The following is a 26,089-nucleotide window of genomic DNA, read 5'->3' as shown; positions in this document are numbered from 1 at the left end:
AAAAATAAACTCATTCGCTTCAGCATCAGTACGGATGATAAAAGACCTTCCAAGAAGATACGAAGTGAACCGCTCAACTCCCCAAACTAAGGCGAGTGCCTTTTTTTGTGTCTGGGGGTATCTTTGTTCAGTAGGCGTGAGCGCTTTGGACGCACAGGATATTATACGTGGTACATTTTCAGTATTATACTGTACCAGAACAGCCCCAAGCCCGATCGGACTAGCATCTACATATAACTCCGTATAATCATTTGGGCTATAATAGCCAAGGATTTGAATTGTCTTCAGAGCGTTTTCTCGAAGGTAATTAAATTCTCTATCTTCTTTTGCCGTCCAGTAAAACTTATCTGAGTTTGCGAGGGCTCGAAGATATTGCGTCAAATCTGCCCGATTCTGTATAAACCTATCTGCAAACGTAACTAATCCAAGGAAGCTTTTAACTTCGGCACAAGAGTTAGGTTTTCTGAACTGTTTGATGGCACTCATCTTATCATCGGCTACGCTCCACCCCTTAGGTGTCAACGAAAACCCGACAAATTTAACGAATTGGCTGCCGAAAACACATTTGTCCATATTCAATTTTACATTATGTTGTCGCAGACGACAAAGAACTTCCGCCAGGTTCTTATCGTGTTCTTCTTTGGTGCGCCCAAAAATTAGAACATCGTCCAGATAGTTAACTACTCCAGAGCATCCACCCAAAATCACCCGCTGCATGACTTCTTGAAACACGTCCGGGGAGTTGCTCAACCCGAACGGAAGACGTACACATCTAAATACGCCGAATTCAGTATAGAAGTTTGTGAGGTGTCTCGAATCTTTATCTAGTTCCACGTGAAAAAATGCGTTAGCTAGATCAACAGTCGAGAACCAACTTGCGCCGTTTAACTTTGCCAGAATAGACTCTAGTGTTGGCATGGGGAAAGGGGTCCGCTTCACATATTGGTTTGGTCCTCTGAGGTCAATGACAAGACGAATGTCCTGCTTGCCCTTCGGAATGGCCAAGATTGAAGAGCAAAATGACATATCCATGTCTTCGCGTACCGGCTCAATTATATCGGCTCTAACTAACTCTTGTAGCCTTTTTTCCACCAACGGCTTGACAGCTTCTGGTATATTAGTGAATATTCGTCGACATGGTGCTCTGGTCGTATCATAATTGATTTTCACTGGGGGTATATTGAATTTGGGAAATGGTTCAGTTACGTCGATAGATCCTATTGGTTCATTGTGTACTAGATTAATGTCCCACTTACTAGTGTGAACGGGAACACTCAGTCCCACCATTAGTACGCTGTATCGTATAGCTGTGGGTCTTCCCAATAAAGATCGGTTAGCATCCTTAATAACGTAAAATTTTTCCAGATTTACTGGTCGATCTTCAGAAATGAATAGGAATGCTTCAAATGTAGCAATTACATCGATATTTCCGTTGGTAGCGTAAGCTTTGAGCGGTATATCCGATCCGACGTTAATGTTGTACATTCCCTTGTTGCATTGTTCGTCGTTTGTTAGTCTCCAGAAAAATCTCTCAACAAGTGTGTTGACCTGTGCACCTGAATCAATGAGAAATTCGCATTGCATATCAGCTACCGAAGCGATTATTGTACCATCTGCTGGTTTGATTTCAACCATAGCTATGACGTAACAGTCGCTACTCCAGTTGTTTTGTTTCCCGCATACAGTTACCTATGGATGTAAAATAAATCATATAGACACCATTATTCTCTTTTCTCGACAAATGACAGAGCTTCATTGTTTTTTTTTTATTTTGTTTTATTAAACTTATTATTTCCTCTAAGAACCCCTGTGATCATGTCGAAGCATGTTACCTATTGATAATTTGAATTTTCAGGTTGAACACTCACTTGGTCTTCTGGTTTGGGCACAGCTTCTCTCTCATCCGCCTGGTCGTTTTTCAGATGTTTAGTTTGGATTTCAAAAACCTCCCTGGCTCTCACACGCTTCATGTTCCCGGGATAAGTTGGACAGGCTCGTATGATGTGCCCCATCTTCTTGCAATGGCGACAAACCAAATCTTGAGCCCCACACCTGTCTGGCGTATGGAAGAAGCTGTTGCATCGCCAACATCTATCGGGATTATTGTACTTATTTCTATCTTCCGCGTCTTTTCTGGGTGAACCGTTACTGCTTGAGCGCCATCCTCCTCGCTGGCCAAATCGTTGGCTGTTCCGTTTCGTGAATATGGAACGTATCGATTGTCAGCTCTTTGTATGGCACCTTGTCGCGGTCTCCATTGGTTTGGTTGCTCTGCTCTCGGTTCAGTTCGTACCGGAGCTAGCCCGACGGACTTTGCAGAATCACGCTTTCCATGTTTTGCCGCAAAATACTCCTCGTTCATTCGAATTGCCTGAATCTCCCTGACCTTGTCGACTAGATCAGTGAATGTTGTACCCTTCCGGTTGACTAATTTCAGAGCAGTAACTCTAACTTGCTTACACGTTGCATGTTCTGAAATTGTTTTAGCGATCTCGTCGAATTCCTTCTCCTTGTCGAAGTCACATATTTGAGCCGTTTCACCCACTCTAGTAACAAATGCCAAATCAGATTCTCCTGGATGTTGCTCCATCAAATAAAGTTTACGTCTTTGAAACATAACGTCGGATCCGGACCTGAAGTACATTTGAAGCCGGTGAAGGGCGTTCGAGAAGGGACGTGTGATTGCATCTGGAGCGGTTGGATCAGACTTTGTATTCTTGAAAATGGTTAGTAAACGATGACCCGCCTTTACTTTAAAGACTGTGAATTTGGTCCTCTCGTCTTCAACACCAGCCAAAGTCATGCAGTCAATGAGCAAATCTCTCCACGTCTCAAATGTTAGACGGTGAATTTCATCGTCTCCCTCTGACGGCTTGCACTCTGCAATTGTAATGGATGATATCGACAGTTGATTGAAAGATGACATAAATCGTGATTCCTCGATCGATCTTCCAGATTTTTCATAGAGAGCACTCGATGCTCTGGGTGTAGCCTCAGAATCTATACTGCTTTCGTCGATGGCATCTTTCCCTTGAGTATCGGTGTTGGCTGGATTCGCATATCCGCCCGACTGATCTGTCATGATTGGGACTGGTCTACTCGAGTTTTCATGATGAGTGCTTGATGCTCTTGGTGTAATTTCGAAATCATCGCAGTTTTCGTCGTCTACATCTTTCGCCGGTGTTTCAGTGCTGGTTGGATCCGTATCCACTGGCTGAGCTGACCTGTTTGGGTCTACTTCGTTCGGGTTTTCAGTCCCGATAGTGTTCAGTTCTTCGTCCTGGTCATCTGTCCTGGTATCAACATTTTGCTCTTTCCATTTAGCCCCTGTTGAATTAGAGGCGTTTCCTGCTTTCAATGCGTCAATCTCGGCTCGTAGATTTTTCAGTTCCTCTACCAATTTAACCTTTTCCTCTCTCAACTTGATTATTTTTCTGTCCTTTTTGGATAGTTTTTTCGATGATTTGCTCCGAGGAACATTTCTCTCGACGACCCTGCAACAAGCAACATACATGAACTATTCCGTGACTTACAAGTTATAAATTTTGCATTTGAATGACGAATAGAAAAAGGTGTCTGACAATAGCAATCTGACAGTCTTTCAAAGTAGCCGACTCAAACAGCAAATTAGATGTGTTGGGCCCGAGCTGTTAAATGTCCTAAAGGGTATCCTGGGTGTCAAAGACTGATACATTCCACATAACTTGTCGCTCGCAAAACTTACTAATCAACCTTTCGAGTTTATGTATCATAAAACTTGACCTGTCGCAAGCTTTATTTTCACTATATGTGATCTGTCGCACATACAACATTTTTAGATTCAGGTTTACCCTGTCGCGAGCACTCTGTTTTACATGACCTGTCGCACATAAAACTTAATAATCTTGACCTGTCGCAAGACTTATCTTTTCTTTTTTTTTGTGATCTGTAGTCGAGTTTCCGAATCCTCGGACTTGACCTCTCGCAAGCCATACGTGACCTGTCGCACGTAAAATACACATTTTTGCAATGAATTTTGAAAATAACTTGACCTGTCGCAAGCTCTAATTTTAAAGTGTGATCTGTCGCACACTGCTGTTCACGCCCTTAAATTTCCAGTCGATTTTCTACATATTACTTACCATTCGGGAGCTGTAACTGCGCCGTTGTCGTAACTTTCCTTTCTGCGTTGAACGTTTCTTCCTTTGGAACAATCCGCCATCTTTTTATGGTTTTCTCGATTACCGGCACGAATCCAAAAGTACGTCCGTCTGCCTCGAAGCTCGTCTAGTGAATCCCTAATTTCGGCCTTTCCTCTCTGGAACCGTCAGTCGACACTCATATATGGATATTTCCTGCTCTCGTATTGTCTCAACTGTGTGCGTGTACATACATATCGTCTCTTTGAAGACACCATTACACCTTTTAATCTACCGTCTGCTTCACCAATACATACTCTTTGAAATCGCTCACTTTTACCGTGAACAAAATTTAATTGTAGTCAAGACTCTCACCTTTGGGCATTTACCAAGCGTTTCAAACGGTTCGTAATTTTTACACAGTACATCGCAGTAGCCATTTCAAGGTTACGGTTCGATGCCTGTTATATACTTTTTTCATATACAAGAGAACTGTCAGTTGGACTTTGACAAAAGAGCGTTCAGAAATGCAGTTGCATTTCAGTTTGTCTGGATTTCATATCGAATTAAATGCTGGTAATTTCCTTTGGATTTATATTTTATTTAATTTTTTCTCGTTCTAGCACTAATCTATTACAGCTACCAACTTACTTTTTTCCCTTTAAGGATTTTGCTGGTCATCTTGAGCACACATCTGCATTTCCTTCATAGCTGCCATCGGTATTTTTTCAAGAGCTTTGCTGTGTTCGGTGTGACTATACCAACCGAAATCCAAAAGTTGTACGATGTAGCCATAAAATTCATTAAAAATGTAAAATATAATAATATCGAGTCAATATAGATAATTTTTCCGAAATTCCCTCATTGAAGCTTAAAGTACTCATTTTTGAGTCTAAAATGAGTAACTTTTACGCATCGCGCATCAGCGATTATATGAGTAATATTTACTCAATTTTTAAAACATTCGGTGGTACTCAAAAATGAGTAAAACAACTTCTACTCAATTTTGAGTACATACAAAAACTGATTAGGTTTTGACTCAGTTTTGGGTTATACAGAAAGAGCGTGTACCCGATAATATGCCGGAAAAATAACGATATTATCGATGTCTGGCATTTATCGATAAGTTTCCCATCACTAATTTAGAACAAAATTAAAGGAGCGTGTACGGTGTAGGTTGCAGTACGTTTGTTTATAATCTTGTCTCTATTGAAATAACGATATCATTATCAAATGCTTAATCGGCAACATCGTGATCATAATTTTGACAACCATGGAAAGCTCTAAACTATTTACTACAACAATAATTGACGTTAGAGATGAATTTGAGGAGGTATTGGTTTCAGATTTTCTAAGAATTAAACAAAAGTATTTAATTGTTTTACAGAAATATGAAAAAGCATACCACCAATATGAAGCTATTATGTCCAACATAAATGAAAAAGAACTTAACGACTTGGTATCTAACTCCATTACTAAGGACAAACAGTATGAAGAGTTATCTTTAGCAATAATATATGTTATTTTAACGGATTCTGGGGCAGCATCAAAAGCATACTGTGATTTAACATTGTTAGCTCACGATGGTTTAGCATTTGTTACCAATAATTTAGCTATGTTGGTAGCCGAAAAATATCAAAGATTAAATGATCTTCCGCGAAAACAGCTTCTATGGTTTCTAAAAGAATTAATTCGAAGCCAAGTCCTAAATGTTGACAATATTGTTTGGAATATACTAAGACAAGCTAGTGGCGGAGATATCAACCCAAAAAATGTAGCGCTAGTAGATGGGCTACTAGATATACTAATTGAACATCGATCATGGCTAGAAAAGGATAATTTTCTTATTGGAACCGTTGTTTACACATTTTTAAGGTAAGTAGTAATAAGTAGTATATATTAGCAATACTCAGAGGGAGAGATATGCGAAGAGAATGTTGAACGAACAAGAAAGGTAACACATTGAAAAGTGTTGCAATCAAGTGCAATTAAGGATATATTTATTTTCACACGTTTTCCATGTTTTATTGCTAAACAATGAATTGAGAATGCTCCAAAATTGGTTAATCATAGTGATTTGTGACCGGTGGTTCACAGACCTTTTGTATGATCAACAAAAAATGATCAATTATGCTGAAAGTATATAAACATAAACATAAAATTTAACATCTTAACGGTTTTCGTGATGCATTTTATTATTCCCTATGATTTCCACCGTCAATATCAGTTATACGAGTCGAATAAAAAAGTTAGTCAACAATGCGTTTTGAGAAGAGATCTGGCAACTCTGACACGTGAAACCTAGTTGCCAAATTGACGGTTTTTTCATCGCTTATCTCTGAGTATCTGGAGTATCTCTAGTATATATATATACTACAGACGGTGTTATAAACAGATACGCAAAGAGTGAGGTCGAAAACACCAAGTGAACCGTCAAATCGAGGCTCCAAGTGTGCAAAGTAAACAAACTCATGCGTGTTACTTTTCGTACAGAATGTGTGTTGCAATTAGTATAAATTCTGTGAATCACGTGCAATTATGGTTTCAACGAAAAATGTGTTCGTCATGCTCATATTATGAGTGAGGCATTGAAAATTATATAACTGGATGAACAAGCATTGGAACTCAGTAATATATCCTTACAAAGTTTCGAAGTTTCATTACACTTTCTAGTGCGTACAGTGCGTATGAATAGTCATGCGAAAATAAATGTGGTTGCCAGAACAGTTTAAAATAGAATATTAGCAAAGGGTTGTCATATTTACTGCTTTTCTCTTTGCGTATCTCTTTATAACACAGTCTCTAATATATACCGTCTGCCGGAGTGACATATCACGGGGGTTAGATTATAGTCACTATATACCTAATACAGTGACTATAGGTTAGATTGGGCCAAAACGTTCGTACGCGAAATTACTTGAGATTTCTAGAACCTTATGCCTCAAGACTACATGAAACACAACATATTTATTCACAACTAGGGATATCATCTGGTCCGAGTTAAAAAGGACACCTTTCATCAAATATCCTTAAATAACAATATAGTTCACTCTCGAATTTCCCATATATTTCCGTGAAGACAGACAGGGAACACCCCCTCTTGTGGTGAAAAAGGTAACTAAACTCATTGCACAGTGGTACAGTAAGGCAATTTAGGCGGACATGAGCTTTTCGTTGCGATTTTGGTTTGCGGTTTAAAGCCATAGTTTTTGTAAAAAGTTGTTTCTTATACATAGTCCTCTATTTATGTGCAAATGAAAATTAGGGTGGTCCTAAAATCAACGAAATAAAAACAAACTAACTTGTTTTTATTTGCATAAATAATTGTAAACATTCTTTGGCAAACTTGTAGACCAACTAATTCTAAGTAACTTTGTAAAAAAAACTTTTTTTGTAGACATTAAATTTGGTTTCCAAAAACAGTCTTTTCGCTCTATTTTTTCAATTCAAATTTAAAAACAAAGTTTTCTTCGTCAACTTTAATCAAAAATACGCCAATTTCGACGAAAAAACATTGTCGATATATTGTACAGATGAAGAGTTTTCACTATTTCTATTTTAAAAATAGGCCCTTTTGATATATTGATGTCTTCGTTTAGGGCAAACATAAATAATATGTTTTGGTATCATTTGAAAGAACAAATATTGTATAAATATTGTGAAGAAATGCCGAAAGTTGCTTAAAATTAGTTGATCTACAACTGTGCCGATGAATGTATACATTCATTTCTGCAAATAAAAAAGTTAGATTTTTTAGTCGATTTCAGGACCACCCTAATTCTCATTTGCACATAAAAAATAGACTAAATATGAGAAACAAGTGCTTAGAAAAAAATCTTACTCTAAAACCACAAAATCGCATCGAAAAACTCATGTCCGCCCACATTGCTTTACTGTACCACTGTGCATTGTTGTTGAAGTTCTGTGAGCGTGTGACCGAAACACACGAAACTGAATTTACTCAATTTTAGATTTAGTTGACTCAATGTCATACTTTCACAGAAAAAAATATGTTTGTATGTAAAACTAACGCCATTCCGGGAGTTAATATTGATAATATAATAGATGTAGCTAATCAAGGCACGAAGAAGAAATATTCAAATAATCAGGCCACAACGTGTTAATGGTAAACTAATCCCAAGTTGCTATATACATGGTTCCCTGTGTAACTTCACTAGATCAGATCCATCATGGGAAGCAACTACGAAATGTGCGGCCGTCAAGCTCAAGCTCAATAATTAGGCCACGAAGTGTACAATTAAATGAATGTTTCAATTACCTCGTGGAAAAGATAAAAGGAGAAACCGCACAATGGTTGTCAATAGTCGTATATGGTTGTTGTGCAACTTTTAGCTTAGATTACACTTGAATGTTCTATCAATTTGATAATTTAAGTATAGATACATATAATGTTGTAATTGGTTTAAAAGCTTTATTATATTATATATAAAAGATATTCAACAAAACAAACATAATTAGTTATAACAACTGTTATGCAAAAACTATTATTTAATGTTTAGTTTTCTTCGTTTTGAAAATATTTTATTTTGATCCCTCCGAATTTATCGCTATCGAGTTCTAATCTTCGTAATCATCACTTGCAGCTTTGCTCTAACCAGCATATTTATGTATTTACTAGCTGACCCGGCAAACTTCGTCCCGCCTATTTTTGTGTTTAATTTAATAATTTTCAACATTCCAAATTAATTGATTTCTTGCGATTTGTTTATATCATTTGAAATTATTGGTTTTATCGGAATGACAACATCCTCGACTTTTGTCTTTAGTACATCACCTCTTTTCCGAAAACACTCATATTGAGTGGTATTCAGTTATTTTCGTTGTTTTCCAGAAACTGAAAGTGGTCATCTTCGAATTCAAGATGGTGTCCATGGTCAATGCTTGGTTTCTATACATTACAGAGCCGTAGCTACTCCGTTTTGCGTGGGGGGGGGGGCAGAGAATTTTTATTTAAGAAAACGTTATTTTTTGTAGAGTAAGCAGTTTAAAGCCGTTATGTCTTCTTTCTTTTTCTTCTTTAAAGGCGACAGACCGATTATCGATCCAATGCCGAATCCAGAATATGTCGCCATGTCCCTCGGTCTTGGGCTGCTATCCTCCAATCGCCCCTAACACCTATTTCGCGTGCATCCTCGTCGACAGCACACATCCAACGAGTGCGGGGTCTACCTCGAAGTCGTCGACCTCTATCGGGATTCCTGCTAAATATAGCCTTCGCTTGACGCTCATCCGGCATTCTCGCTATATGCCCAGCCCACTGAAGCCTGCCGTGTTTTATCCGCTTGACTATATCCGCCGATTTGTATGCCTGGTACACTTCATGGTTCATGCGTCTGCGCCAAACACCATTTTCTAGTTTGCCGCCAAGGATTGAACGCAAAATCCTACGCTCAAAAACACCAAGAGCTCGCCGATCTGCCTCTTTCAGCGTCCATGATTCATGGCCGTAGAGGGCCACCGGAAGAATCAGTGTTTTATAGAGTGCAAGCTTAGTTCGGATTTCCAGACTGCGGGACCTTAGCTGGTTACGTAATCCGTAAAAGGCCCTGTTTGCGGCTGCTATCCGCCTCTTTATCTCACGGCTAACCTCGTTGTCACATGTCACTAATGTGCCCAGGTAAATAAATTCGTCGACTACCTCAAATGTTTCCCCACCTAGCACCACCGCAGCACCAACCTCCGACGGACAACCACGCACTCTACCACCATGTATTTCGTTTTGGCAGAGTTTATGACAAGCCCTAATCTCGCAGCTTCTCTCCTGAGAGGTCCGAAGGCCTCTTCCACAGCTCTACGGTTGATACCAATGATGTCGATATCGTCCGCAAAACCGAGAAGCATGTGCGACTTCGTAATGATGGTGCCGCTTCTCTGCACACCAGCCCTCCGTATAGCACCTTCCAATGCGATGTTGAACAATAAGTTCGACAGCCCGTCACCCTGCTTCAAACCATCTAACGTCACGAACGAGTCCGATATCTCACCGGCTATCCTGACGCTTGATGTAGAACCTTCAAGGGTGGCACGTATCAGCCTAATCAGCTTTTTTGGGAAGCCATGTTCAACCATAATTTGCCATAACTCATTTCTCTTGACTAAATCGTACGCTGCCCTGAAGTCTATGAACAGATGGTGCGTCTGCAAGTTGTATTCTCGAAATTTATCGAGGATTTGTCGCAAGGTAAACATTCGGTCCGTCGTGGAGCGTCCCCCTCGAAAACCGCATTGGTACTCGCCAACAAAGGTCTCCTGCAACGGCCTCAGTCTATGGAACAGGATGCGGGAGAGAATTTTGTACACGGTATTGAGAAGTCTTATGCCCCGATAGTTGCTACAGTCCAGGCGATGGCCTTTTTTGTAGATCGGGCATATGAGACCCTCTAACCAGACCAGAGGGCAATTCTTCATCAGACCACACTCTCAGCATGATCCGATGGATGGCACGATACAGCTGTTCGCTCCCGACTTTGAAGAGTTCGGCGGTAATGCCGTCCTTCCCAGCTGCCTTGCAGTTTCTCAGCTCTTTCACTGCTTTCTTCACCTCGTCCATGGATGGTGGATCCACAGCTTGACCATCATTCTCAATAGTCATCCTGCTCCTTTCGACTCCACTGTTTCCCTCACCGTTCAACAGAACACTGAAGTGTTCCTTCCAACGCCTGGCCACCTCTGTTTTATCGGTTATCAGGTTCCCCTCCCTATCGTTGCACATGACAGGGGCTGACACGTTTCGATTCCTGATTCCGTTGACCTTCTTGTAGAAGCTCCTCGCATCGTGCCTGGAGAAGCAACCTTCCGCCTCCGCAAGAATACGCTCTCAATGCTGTCGTTTCTTCCGGCGGTGGAGTCTCTTTTCAGCGGCTCTTGCATCTCGATATCTACCCATGCTCTGACGAGTCACAGCCGTGGCCAACATGTGACCCCTGGCGCGGTTCTTCTCTTCCGTCACTCGCTGGCACTCAGCGTCAAACCACTCATTGGGCGCAGCTGCCGCAATTGTACCCAACACTTCTCGCGCTGTAGTGCTGATCGAACTGTGGATGTGCCTCCACTGTTCATTCAGGTTCCCTTCAGCTCTTTCCTCAATCCGTTCATCAACTTGCTGCGAGTACTCTGCAGCTACTCCTTCAGTTGATAGCCGCTGGATGTTCAACTGCATCCTCCTCGTTGCCTTGGATTTCAGCACGTTAGACAGCCTGGCGCGGATTTTGGCTACTACGTCTGTAACGTCTGAAAAGTGCCGTCCATCAATCAGAACGTGGTCAATTTGAGAGCAAAGCTCTCCATTCGGGTGCATCCAGGTGTGCTTACGTATGTTCCGGCGTGCAAAATAAGTGCTACAGATAGCCATCCCCCTAGCTGCAGCGAAATTCACAAGCCTCAGGCCATTGTCGTTCGTAGAAGAGTGGAAGCTTTACCTACCAGTTACGGGGCGGAAGAAGTCTTCCTGCCCGACCTGTGCATTTGCATCTCCGATGACAATCTTTATATCGTGTCCTGGGCACTCATTGTATGTCTTTTCCAGGAGCTCATAGAACTCCTCCTTTTCGTCATCGGGTTTCTCGTTGGTCGGTGCGTACACATTTATTAGGTTGTAATTAATGAATTTGCCCTTAATTCTCAACACGCATATACGGTCACTGATCGGCCTCCATCTAATGACACGCTTCATCTGTTTTCCAATTAGCACGAAACCGGCTTTCACGCCGCCACTATAGTAGATGTGGTACTTAAATGAAGTGTCCGCAATAGGATCTGCTGCTCGGAAGTCGCGTTCTCCCGATTTCGGCCACCGCACTTCTTGGATAGCTGCAACCTCCACATTCACCTTCCGCAGCTCTCTAGCCAGGATACTTGCGCGTGCCGGTTCGAGTAGAGTCCTTACATTCCAAGTACCGAGTTTCCACTAATCGTTGTCCTTTTTCGTTCGCCTAGGTCCATGCCGATTATTCCGTTCCGTATTTATATCTGGATTGTTCGTAGTATTTAATATTCAGTATGCTGCCTTACTAGGCCTGCGATACCTAGTCTCGCGACGGGGCTGCCGTCTTTGATCTAGCTGGCGAGACACCGCGTTTCATGATTCAGCCGCCCGCTCCGGATCAGACGCTGTTGTACGCCGCCCCTAACATGGGGAAACAGCCGCGTACGTTCCCCCTTCCCAGTTAGCATACGACCAAAGTTTCCACCGGGGTTGGTTACCCGATCTCCGCTAAGGTTACTCGTATCCCGGTCGGCACCACGTGGAGGTTGGGATAGGAGTTGCTGGACAGAGGTGGATGACCACAATAGGATCTCAAGTGACACGTGTCCAACCATTCGCCAACCAAAGCCGTTATGTGCTCGACAGAAAAAAGTACCTTTAGTGGTGTCCCGGAAGAATTTTCGTTTTCCCGAAAATCCGGTTTTCCGGGTTCATATTCTAAAAAAAAAACAAACTGCGAATATGCGTATAGTTAAAAGAAAGCAGAGATATAAACTTTAGAATTTTTTTCTTGCAGTGGCCAGCTAGCTTGTTATTAAAAACCATGGAGGAAAAAAATCTGCATATTTTAATGAGTTTGCTGAATTAAAAGAACAGGTTTACATAGTGTAATTGAGTTTCAGGGGACCAACTCTTACGCAGGCTCAGCCATTTTTACTATAACTGAGTAAAATCTTCGTACATTTACTTCGTACGCCAATGAGATGTATGAAAAAAAATTACATCCGAATATCGTTTAACGGTAAGGTTTAACAGTTTTGTTATCTCGAAGAAAGCCCCATCGGACTTTGGGAACACGTGTGATCAATGTTTCAACTTTTTGACTAATGAAAAAAATGCACATCGATTTTTTTTATACCAAATGCCTTGAAAATTCATGAAACGTCGAATCTACGGTAATTAATCGTTTTTTTTTTTTGGAAAAAATCAACTTTCTGGCGCTTAAAAATTTTTGAGATGGGGCCAATGAAACAAATCGTTTAGCGGTAGAGCTGATGATTTTTTTTTTAAGACGAAACTTTTGAGCCCTATCACTAAACAAAATTCGAAAAATCTGTTTTCATTGGCACCCTAATACATAGGTTACGGCTGGGTGTTTGTATTCGAGCTCGACGTGAAGACCGCTAATGATTAGCGGAACTGTGTATCTTCCACTTAATTTCTTCAAATGTTCAAATGTCTTGAGGGTGCGACCATGTGCGATCGAAAAACTAAGGACAGAAGAGAGTTTTTAAAAGTTCTACTCTGAAGCAACATTGAAGAAATTACAGCGTTAGGAATCCAGCTTCGAGAGTCACTTCATTTAAAACCAATGTCAACCAACGATACTGAGATATTCTATTCACGAAAAATACTGATAAAATGGAGCGATTCAACCGTCAGCCTAAATTCTAAATTTTACGTAGGCATTGTTTGATCAGTGTTTACCATCAGACCGGGTAGAGTGTGGAATGCCCAGCGCGTAGTCCGGTCAGACTACAGTTTTTATAGTCCGATTTTATTTCGGACCGAAACGGAACAGAGTTGTTCAGGCCAGGTAACGGACTGGGTTATGCTTCCGAGATGTGAATAATTCCGGCCAAAATATATTGAACTGAACATGACATGAATCACAAGAAGCAATTAAGATTTGAAAAAACTAGTATTATGTGTCGTTTTTTCCCACGATATGCTCAATCTAAGAAATCAAAAAGTGAGAAATAGAGTATTCGGCTGTTTCCCAGAAGTTGCCATCTACAATTTCTGGTACTCCATGTCTAGAAAAGTGACGCTTGCATACTTGAATAACCGTTTGTGTCCTAGTATCGTTCAGGAAGTCAATCTCTATGAAATCTGAAAAACTGTCCGCCATCACCAACATGAAGACCTTCTTTCCGTCTCTTTTTACTTCACCGATATCAATATTCACGCGCTGAAAGGGAAAATGAGAAATCCGGTGAGTACTCATCGGTGCCCTTGCTTGGCTAGCACTGAACGTCATACACACTTCGCAATTGCGTACGTAGTTCGTAATTTGTTCCGTCATTCCAGGCCAATATAGCGACTCGCGTGCCGCTCTAATGGTATAATCGACACTCAAATGTGCTGTGTGAAGTTTAGCGATAAACTGCTGTCGCAGGCTTTTTGGTACCAATATGCGATCTAACTTGAAAATCACTCCTTGGTGCAACGATAACTCGTTTTTCATCGTTTGATACCTCAATAGATCATCGCTCAATTTCTTCTTTCTCTCGGGCCAACCATCCATCAGTACGCGTTCAAGCTTGATGAGTGTTTCATCCGTCTTGGTAGCCTTGGCAATCAGTCTGAACCGCTCATCCGTTATGTTTAAGTATTCGACGACGTTGATTTGCGTAATTTCCGCAAAAGCTGCATCAACTTTCTCGACAGCAAATGTTTCCGTTTTCAAGCTATTACGCGATAACTCCGTAGCCGTTCTGGATAATAGTTCAGCAAAATGCATCTCCACACCTTTCTTGTATTTCACATATATCATTACATATCATAGCGTTGGAGTGTCATCCTCATGCGTTGCAATCTTAATGGAGCCTCCGTAATTGGTTTTCTGAATATGTCCTCCAATGGTTTGTGGTCTGATTCTACCAGCACTTGTCGGTCTGCTACATATTGATCAAACCGCCTACATGCGAATACTATTACCAGACATTCGCGTTCAATCGGTGCGTAGTTGCTTTTCGTCTTCGTTAATGTTCGGGATGCATACGCTACGGGTCGTCCTTCTTGTAACAAAACACAACCCACACCAGACTTGCTCGCATCGCATTGTATAGTCAAATTCTCTGACACGTCATAATATCGCAGAACCGGCACCTGAGTTGCTAAACATTTTATTTGCTGGAAAGATTTCTCTGCTTCCTCTTCCCACACGAACTCGTTGCTGTCTTTGGTTAACTTGCGTAAAGGAACACTGATATCTGCCAACTTCGGTAGAAACTTTCCTAAGTATGTACTCAGTCTAGGAATGTCATTAAGTCCTTTTTGTTTTTCGGGGTTGGTATGTTCATCACGGCTGCAATCTTAGCAGGATCTGGCTTTACACCATTATCTGTCAATGACAGTAACGGTGGGCGTTTCTCTTTCACCGCAATAAACGGCAGCACTAAGGTACCATTTTTCAATTGTACTACGAGATCTACCTTGCATCCTGACATCCAGTTTCAAGACGTTTAAAATCGTGGTAGCTCAATACATTAACTCTCGCACTATGGTCGGAATCGTGAAATTTCACGACAAAAATCTGTAAGTCGGAAACCATAGATACTAGAGATTTCTTGTCTTCTAGAAAGTTGCTCTACTAAGAGGAATCTATCTTTGGGTATGACTGGTTACTAGGGTGGTTCTATTGTATTCAAAATAAAAATTGTAACTTTTTTATCTTACTACTCAGAGCAATATTGTCTTCCACAAAATTGTAGCTAATTTAATTCCATGGAACTTTGGTAAAAAAATCATTGCTCTACCTCGTTTCTTCACTGTTTTAGGTCAATTTTTCCAAATTCATTCGGGGTGGGTCTAAAAAAATTACTATTATTGCTCTCTCTGTGTTCCAGTGACTTTTAGGGCGTGAAAAACTGCATATTTTGACACTAATAGATAATTGCTAACTTTTCAGAGAAAAAAGTTACAGGTATTTTTTCGTTTTAAAATGACACTTTTTGGAGGCACCCTACTCCTTTGTTTGCACATATATGCAACAACAACACGTTTAGGATGAAAGTTCATAGTTTCACCTTCAAAATGCATTTTGTAGAATTAGTCAATTTTTGCTCCCTCTTGGGTTAAAATACATTTAAAAACTTCGAGTTTTAACGCAAAAATTTCCTAATCTAGCATTCAAAACCATCTAGTTATTCCAATTCGATTTTTATTTGGAAAATTTCTTCGAGTGACTTTCGGGGCATAGAAAAGCGCCTATTTTGATGTCAATAAATAGTTTCCAATGCTCGTAGAAAATAAATTATCGTTGTTTTTAAATTGAAGAATGGCATTTTTATAGGGTTCTCTACATATTCAAATATTTACAAACCTGAATTGTTTTTATATTAATCCAAGTAATCTTTCCACTCAATCGTAGACCTTTGAATATCTGTTCTTTTTCTGGCAGATCTGAAGAATCCATAACACATCCGTAAAATTCGCAGCTCTAGAATTTTTTTCGGGCTCGAAATTGGCGATCGTTCCAATAATATATGTTTCCAGCTTCAGGGCCTTATTCAATAAATCCCGTTGAAAGGGGTAGACTTGATGTGCTAAAATTTTATGAAGTGTCGCAGGCATGGGATACCAAATACTTAATTTTTGAAGGACGAAACTATTATCTACAACTTTGCCGGAGATAGGGTAGGGAACGGCTTAAGCAGTAGCGCCTATTTTAATCAGTCGAAGAAAACAGGCCTCAAACTCCTGCATTTTGATCAATATCGACAATTTCAATGATGGAAACGAAATCTTTGTTTGCCTAGCTGTCTTACGAATATAAGAAATACCGTTATACACAAAGAAATCTGTGGACAATTGAAACAAATCGACCTATATTGCAGCCATACAGGAGCCACTTCGGGTGCTTTAAAAAAACGCCTGCAAAACAGATGGAAACTGCTTAAAATAGGTTCGGGGTGATTGGAATAGTGTCCCTCGATTGGTAACTTCGATTGATGATTGTTAAAGTTTGCTTACTTAGTTTAACAATCTGAAAACAAGTTTCGACAGAGAAAACGATAGCGAAAAGATTGATATACTACTGTTTGAGTTTCACCCAACACATTTCGAGTATTTCGTCTGAATACACAGGCGGTTCCTAAAGCTGCTTAGAATATGTTCCCTACCCTACTATACCGATCAATCAAACCGTTTAAATGCTAGGAACAGTTTTGATAATTTATAGACACTCGAATGCACAAAATGTTATCTTAAGCTTACAGGAACACCAGTGCAATGTTTCAAAAATGATAATCAAAAAAAAAAAATAAAGCTGAAAATTTTTCTGTGAAATTGCTCACCTGAACTAGGCTGTTTATTATTACTATTATAGCAGCTAGGTTTTTTTTATCAATTTTTCGTTTAGACCGAGTGCCAATGCAATGGTGATCCACCTCCTCCCTGTTTAGGTACCGTGAGGCGTCCTAATTCTGCGCGGCTCCTAATTCTGCGTACTTCGTACCAAAATGTTGATGCCGTTTAGTAAGAAAGGAAACATAAGCAGAAAGTTAACAGTTAATATATAGGAAATCACTTCCAAACTTCATTTTTTGAAAATCTGCTTTTAATTGATATTTTTTTAACATTTTAATACGAAGTGCGCAGAATTAAGAACCGCGCAGAATTAGGGCGCCTTACGGTACATCGACAATAGCGTTGAACTTTTCCAATAAAATACCTTGCACTTCTTTTTTTTCTTTTAGATACAATTTGTCTTCGGTTGTTTCTACTAATGGCAACGATTTCGTCCAATGTGTATGTAAACAAGTACTTAAAACACTACTGGAGAGTGCTATGCAATGCTATCAACATAAAAAAACATGAATTTTACACGTTGTTACAAAATAACGCCATATTTGAATATATATTATGCATTTATTTTTGCTTTTACAACAATATGATACCTAAACAACATTTCAAAACAACTATAATTTTTTAACAAGCGTTAGAAACTATTTATTGACATCAAAATAAGCGCTTTTTCATGCTCCGAAAGTCACTCGAAAAAATTTCCAAATAAAAATCGAATTGGAATAACTAGATGGTTTTGAATGCTAGATTAGCAAATTTTTGTGTGAAAACTCGAAGTTTTTAAATGCATTTCAACCCTAAAGGGAACAAAAGTCGACTAATTCTACAAAATGCATTTTGAAGGTGAAACTATGAACTTTCATCCTAAACGTGTTGTTGTTGCATATATGTGCAAACAAAGGAGTAGGGTGCCTCCAAAAAGTGTCATTTTAAAACGGAAAAATACCTGTAACTTTTTTCTCTGAAAAGTTAGAAATTATCTATTAGTGTCAAGTGCAGTTTTTCTCGTCCTAAAGCAATAATAGTAATTTTTTTAGACCCACCCCGAATGAATTTGGAAAAATTGACCTAAAACAGTGAAGAAACGAGGTAGAGCAATAATTTTTTTAACAAAGTTTCATAAAGTTAAATTAGCTACAATTTTGTGGAAGACAATGTTGCTCTAAGTAGTAAGGTAAAAAAGTTACAATTTTTATTTTGAGTACAATAGGACCACCCTAGTAACCAGTCATACCAAAAGATAGATTTCTCTTAGTAGAGTAACTTTCTAGAAGACAAGAAATCTCTAGCATCTATGGTTTCCGACTTACAGATTTTTGTCGTGAAATTTCACGATTCCGACCATAGTGCGGTGTATGCCCAACTTCCGAATTTTACGTTTTTCCCCCAGTATTTTCAACTGCACCATGATTTCTTTATGAGGGAGAGGATGTTGTATTTCTATTGCATCATGATTTTGTCTGAACCCTTGCAGCCGTCCTTGTCTATCTTTGCTATATCGACAAATTTACACTGTTCCTCACAGTCAGCATCTGAAGAATTTGCTGAGGAATCTTCCAGTTGTCGAATTTGCTTTCCCGATGTTTTCTTCTTTTGCTCCGATCTACAACTTTTTTTGAAGTGGTTTTTTTTTACAAGCTAGACATTTTTTCCGTATGCTGGACATGTCTCTTTATATCTGGGATGTTTTCCACCACAGAAGTAGCACGACTTTACAAGCTTTTTAGTTGTAAGCTTTTAGTAAGATTTAGTTTTTCCACTAGCAATATGCCATCACTACCTATGACAGCCATCAAAGTTGCGACTTGTTGCTCCGGCGTTTTGGTATCCATTCCTGTAGCTACTGAATAATACTTCCACTGCAACTTGCAACACTTTGACAGCTTCTTCGTTGTCTACTCCCAGTTTCAGGGGTGATGGAACGGGAATGTTGCTCATTTTAGGTTATGATTCGAACCCACCTGTAACAAAATTTCGAAACGCCGCTATAGCGACCTGGTCCACCATTAAAGTTTCACTATTAAACAATCATTCGCGAAGTTGTCTACAATTTGACAATACTTTTAGTTCACGAAAAAACTGAGAAACAGCTTTAAATCAATAAATTTCTGACACCATGTTATCAATTAATGTGCACATGTGTTAAAGATGTTACATTGTAAATAAATGGCACGATTACTTCAAGTGTTTTTGCACTTGTCTCAATTCGTCAAATCGCACTGTAAATTGAAGTGATTTAGTGTTGATTTCACAATGATTAACACTTTCCAACGAAATGATCTTGCGTTGAAAACTATTCAATAGAAATCACCATCATATTATAATGAATATCTCTTGTATTTGCACCACTGTTTAAATCAATTGAATTACAGCTGCAATTTCAATTGACCAACGTCAAAAACATGAAACGAAACAAACATAGTGACGGTGACGAAAGGCGCAAGCAGCACATTTTTCCCACAGAATAACAATTTGTTTGAAAGTAAGTTTTATTGAATCTTTGATATAAAAATAACAATAAAACAATTCTTTTACAGATCCTGAAATCGATTGCACCGACACGGTGACAGAGATCATTTTGTATTTAAATTGAAAATCTAAAATAAAATTAAATTGAAAAATATAAAATAAACAGAAATCTTTTGAATTTATTGAGATTAACTGATATTATCCAAATGACCGACATTCCGTATCTCGAACATGGGCATATAAAAAAAGATGAACATAACAACAGAAAATCAGGTGATTTGCTGTTGATTGCATCGTTTTTTGCATTAACATGTTTCGAAGGATTCTCCTTTCACTTTGAAATGTTAGGCAAGTAGTGCGAATTCAACAGCAAATCACTTCAGTTTGACGTGAAATTTTTTTATGACTGACTTTTATTTTCCAAAGTAATATGTATAAAGGTATTGGAATGATGAGTGAATATGATGCAATAGAAATACAACAGCAACAACAAATTAATTTGTTGTAAACTTCTAAAATCGAATTTTTTTTTTTATTATTCGGTGAGACGAATATTCGGCTGAACACATCGTTGATCGTATGATAACAAAATAACCAAATGGTTATTGTTGGAGTTTAAATTGTTATTTCTGCTTGTTAACTGTTCATGTGCGAAAATGATTGAAAATTGTTCGAGCTATTGCACAAGAAATAATTAATTTTGCGCATATTGAATGGAGCACGCTAACCAAAGGCGCATTTACCGTAAAACAGCGTGAATAGAAACAGTCTGCGATATATCTTGCAGTGTAAAAAAAACCATAATGTATAGAATGAATATAAAAGTTTTAAAACATGGGTCTTGCCTCTCTTTATTAAGGGTGTAACGTCCATTTTGATAAAATTAGCAATTCATTGTTTTATTGAAAAAAATGTTGCATGTTTCTATTCACCCATCAATGAATGGGGCGAATAGAAACACTCGCCAATAAAATACGTTTTCCTTGTTCAGATAGAAAATTCTAGTTTTAATTTGAAGAAAGCAGAACAATTGCATCATATTTATTGATATGAAAGACAAGAAAACGATATAAAATATCAAAATAGTGGAAATGTTCGGTTTATTACTTCATGTTTGTTATCTTATGAATGAATATGTTCTATTTGAGTCTTTATCAGGAACAGAAGGACTCGGGGTTGGGTCAAGCATTTCCACCGGTCTGGCATCTTCCGGTGTATCATCTAGGACACGACATCCGGGAACATTTTGTCTTGGTGGTTCTGAAACCTTGATTCATATCTCTCGGGTCAGTCCATGTCGGGCATCATGCAGCAAATAAATCAGACTTTCATCACGTTTTTGGAAACTAGCGTGCTGGTCTACTGGATTTAAGTCTAAAGGTAACATCCGATTTATCACAAAGTAGTTGATTCTATATTTCGTAACCGCTTGACAAGGAAGCAGTTTTTTTGCGTAAAATCTCAACAGCAACAGGCGGAGCGAATACGTTTTTGGACTTTTTGTTGGTAAGTCCTGACCACGATGGGCTGAAAATACACAAAACATGTTCCAGACATCATTTTACATATAAAACATTATAGCATTTCTCAAATCCACATGTTTTAGTACAAAAAATAGCCGCTACGGCGTTGTTTCTATTCGCCCCGTTAATCTGAGAACCGCGAGTTTTCCATGAAACATAGGTAACGTGGTGATGAATACCTTACGGCAATCCTTTAATTCACCGTAAAAACTTGAAATACTTAACTACCGACCCAGTTTATCTCACGAACAAGTTTTAAATGAAGCAGAATGGCTTCCACTGACAAAGTTTTTTGGTACTCGGAAACGTTCAGAATTTGAGCCCCCATTTTGCCTTTTTAAGCAAACCGACAATAGTGCTGCTAACCCAAAAATGGGTTTGCAGGACTTGTTTATTATTGAACCTTACCAAGAAAATATTTTTTTCATTTTTTTAAATGTAATCGAAGACTCAAAATCGCATTTTTCAAGTTCGGAAGTTTTGTTTCTATTCGCCCGGTTTTAAGGTACTTTTGTTCTTATTTGACTTGTCAATTAAAAATAATGGTTTTTTGAAGATTATGGTTCGTGAACATTATTGCAAATTTTGTGTTACGACTACATTTTAAATGCTTTTGCTAAGTATGCAGTGCATGCGAAAAAATCTATGAAATGCGAAAAATTAACGAGAACTGAAGATGTGACTTTGGCTCGGAAAAAATATACCTCATCCAAACGGGACATGAAGCATTGCGTGGAGATTGCGGTTCATGTTCCGTCTGAATGAGGTGTATTCCTCTCTGAACCTGAGTCACATCCTCAGTCCTCGTTTACCCCCGTTCATAAAACTTTATGCACTGCGCTTTTATATTATTTTCTGATAATCATTGGCCACTATTCGGCTTATTCCAATCCAATTTTTGCTGATATTCGGCCCGAATATTCGGTGCATCTCTACTTTTTAATACCAAACATGAACAGGTGTGTTTCTGTATACGGGTTCTCAAATACAAAGTATATTTCCGTGATATTGTTTTTTTTTTCTGTAACTCAGTGGCGTAGTTAAAGAGAGGGGGAGCTACAACAACCTTCATTATTTTTGAGCCGTCTTAAAGTTCATCTTGAAAATTTGTATCTATGTGCTTTCGCGTATCGGACATGTTTTTAAGATATTAGTGTCGATTTATTCCACTAGCGTATGCAAAGGGAGGGGCTGAAGTTTTCGTATCGCAAAGCAGAGATCACCAATTTCTATTATCATTTCTATTTTATTGTGAGGGATTTTAGTCCTGAAGCGTGTTTTCATAATATTGGTTTCCTACGAATTTCCTTCGTTTTTGCAACAAACGATTGGGAGGTTAGTTACGCCTCCATTATCATGCGGCAAAATTGTAACGTTATAACAAGAGCGATTGAACTATTGAAAATGTCGAGACATGTTTTGTACTCAGATTTCGACCAATTAGAGCTGAAAATAAGGCCAACAAATATGGATATTTCCGAAACCGAGGATATTTCTAGAGACCGGAAATCAACCCAAGATGTCAAGATGACTGTAGAGTTGCAACATCCCTTCCAACAAGAGAAAGAGAGAGGTGATCAAGCAAGCGAACAGGAAACCCTTAGGAGAGGCACACGACTCGGTCCCAACTGGCAGTTGCTAACGAACCCTTGTGTTAGACAGGACAATAAAGACGAGTTATATATATAGATTCCACTTGCCCATTTTAAACCTATATGTTCTTGAAGTTAACGGAAAAATGAGCTAAACTATGATATAACTTTGTAATGAAAAGTCCTGGAGTTATATGACCTGAGGTAAAAATGTGTGTAGGGGCCGGGAAAGGTGACTAAGATAGTTCGAGACCCCTCCCTCTTCTGCAAGGGAGGGGTCCCATACAAATAAAACACAAATTTCTGCACATCTCGAAAACTAACCAAGCAAATGGAACCAAATTTGACATGTGGATATTTTTAGGAGTAACAAATATGTCCATGTTGATTCGACAGCCTTCCCTTTTCTGGTAGGGAGGGGTCCCATACAAATGAAACCCAAATTTCTGCACATTTCGAAAACTAAGCAAGCAAATGGAACCAAATTTGGCATGTGGATGTTTTTAAGAGTAACAAATATGTCCATGTTGATTCGACACCCTTCCCTCTTCTGGAAGGGAGGGGTCCCATGCAAATAAAACAAATTTCTGCACATATCAAAAACTAACCAAGCAAATGGAACCAAATTTGGCATGTGGATGTTTTTAGGAGTAACAAATATGCCCATGTTCCAGTGGTTAAACGTAAATGTACCGTTAGTGAAGCGACCGAATGACCCTGCGTGGTGCACACGTCGGTTGCGCGATCTGAAACGATTTCGGAATAATGCACAGCGAAAATATTGTCGTCTGAAAACGCTGATACCGAAACGCAATTTCAAAAGCGCCAGCGATGAATACCGTCGCCTTAATAGTGAATTGTACAAATCGTACGTCCTACGTGTGCAGACAGACCTCCGTAGGAACCCCAGAAATTATTGGAACTTCGTCAACTCCAAAAGAAAATGCTCCTCGATACCTGTAAATGTTTGTCTGGATAATTCAGTTTCTGCTTCAGAATCTGACTCATGTGAGCTCTTCGCAAATTTTTTCGCCTTCGTGTTTGCTGACAGAGTTGCCTCGAATTTCGATGCGGAAATTGCGGCGGCTGCCGTCCCGGCCGGTTCGGCTGATTTAACCACATTTGAAGTTACCACCGACTTGATACTTAGTGCAGCGAAGAAACTTAAACGTTCTTATTCACCGGGACCCGATGGCATCCCCGCCATAATTATCAGTCGATGTGCCACTGTGTTGGCAAATCCACTGCGCTGTATTTTTAACAAATCGTTTGAGCAACGAAAATTTCCCGAAGTGTGGAAACAGTCTTTGATGTTTCCAGTACTAAAATCTGGCGACCGACCAAATGTCAGGAACTATCGTGGCATCACTAGTCTTTCGGCAGGCTCTAAACTGTTTGAGATTCTAGTTAGCGATGTCATGCTTCATTGTACTAAAAATTACATATCCACCACGCAACATGGATTTATACCGAATCGCTCAGTGTGTACAAATCTATTGGAGTTCACTTCAACGTGTATCAAATATGGAACAAAGAGCTCAAATAGATGTCATTTACACCGATTTGAAGGCTGCCTTTGATCGCATTGACCATTGCATATTGTTGCATAAAATTACCCGTCTAGGAGCATCACGTCAGTTCATCGAATGGCTGAGTTCATACTTATGTGGCTGGATTCTACGTGTGAAAATTGGTTCTTGCGTTTCATCGCAGTTCGCGAATACATCGGAAGTTCCACAAGGTAGCAACATGGGGCCAACATGGGTAGCAACATGGAAGGGAGGGGTCCCATATAAATGAAACAAAAATTTCTGCACATCTTGAGAACTAACAAAGTAAATGGAGCCATATTTAGCAGGTGGATGTTTTTACGGGTAACAAATATATCCATAATGGTTCGACACCCTTCCCTCTTATATATGGAAGGAGTCCCATACAAATGAAATAAAAATTTCGCACAGCTCGAGAACCAATCAACCAATTACTACCAAATTTAGCATGTGAATATGTTTAGAGGTAACAAATATGTCCATAATGGTTCGGCATGGGGAGCTGCGTAGCCGCAAGGTTACAGAGTCCGCTTTGTCAAGCGGATGGTCATGAGTTCGAATCTTAGTAGAATCAGGACATCCGATGTTAAAAAGGACTTAAGCATGGGTTTATTCTCAGGCTCCCCACCAGTTACCCTTCCTTTACGCTGAATTCTACAAATACCTTTGCGTGACTTCCTCTCAACAAAAAATAAGTCCCTCTTATCAATAAAACTGGGCAGAAGGACGCACGGCGAAACTTCTCCAGGGAATTATAATTGGTGATATTTGGCAAGAGGAACGAGTATCGGTATAGTAGAACAGTAAGCGTGTAAGGAAGAGTAGCACATTACACACAATGAACAATTACACACAGTGAACAATGAACAACATTACACTGATGAACAATAATAATAAGCATGCCACTTCTTAATAGAGGTATTGCTATTAACAGAAGTGCGGGATACAGCAGACACCCGGGCATATCTCACAATAGATCTACGATTCTGGTCGCAGTGAGGAACATACAGGAAAGAAATGGTTCGGCATCACTTCCTCTTCTGTAAGAGAGGGGTTCCAAACTATTGAAACACAAATATCTGCACTTCTCGAGAACCAACCAAATAAATGAAACCAAATTTGTCAAGTGAATGTTGTTTGGGGTAACAAACATGTCCATAATGTTTTTACATTCCTCCTTCTCCTGGAAGGGAGGGGATTTCCACAAATGAAACACGAATTTCTGCACATCTCGAGAAATAATCAAGTGAATGGAACCAACTTTGATATGTTGAGGTTTTTGAGAGCAAGAAAAATTTTCATGGTGGTTCGGCACCCCTCCCTTTTCTGGAAGAGAGGGCTTATACAAATGATACTCAAATTTCTTCACAACTCAAAAACTAATCAGGCAAATGGAATCAAATTTAGAATGTGGAGGTTTTTGGAAGCAAAAAATATTTTCATGGTGGTTCGACACCCCTCCCACTTCTGGATGGGAGGGCTATTATACATATCAAACACAAATTTCTATGTTGGTTTGATACTCCACGGAAGAGGAGGGGAACAACCTAAAATGATCGGGTCGATGCATAGGAGCCATTTTGAAATCCAAGATATGGGTATGTCAGGAATCGTAATAATGCACTGAAGTCACAAATCGACCCCAGACAACATTTTAAATTGTAAGATGGCATCTTCCGGTTTCTGGAAAACAGCCAAAAATGGCCGATTTCCATCCAATATGACTTTCTCTGGAACCAGAAGATGCACAGAAGCTAAAAATCGATTACAGACACCATTTTCAATTCAATGATGGTGACTT

The 26,089-nt window shown here is 39.4% G+C and overlaps 1 protein-coding gene across 2 annotated transcripts in view; it reads left to right on the top strand.

Annotated features, from left to right (window-relative positions):
- Positions 1–5,248: 5,248 nt before the first annotated feature.
- The window catches only part of LOC129726605 (integrator complex subunit 3 homolog), a 456,869-nt gene continuing 436,028 nt past the window's right edge, over positions 5,249–26,089 (top strand). For both annotated transcript variants that reach the window (XM_055683515.1, XM_055683516.1), the window contains exons 1-2: positions 5,249–5,451; positions 5,506–5,993. In XM_055683515.1, the coding sequence (XP_055539490.1) occupies positions 5,392–5,451; positions 5,506–5,993 (548 nt within the window). In that variant the 5' untranslated portion in view covers positions 5,249–5,391. The remainder of the gene's footprint in view (positions 5,452–5,505; positions 5,994–26,089) is intronic.

The sequence above is a fragment of the Wyeomyia smithii genome, chromosome 3 (assembly GCF_029784165.1).
Source record: "Wyeomyia smithii strain HCP4-BCI-WySm-NY-G18 chromosome 3, ASM2978416v1, whole genome shotgun sequence".
In the NCBI taxonomy this organism is placed as follows: Eukaryota; Metazoa; Arthropoda; class Insecta; order Diptera; family Culicidae; genus Wyeomyia; species Wyeomyia smithii.
Note: the sequence above shows the minus strand (reverse complement) of the source record. Positions and strands in the feature narration are given on the sequence as shown.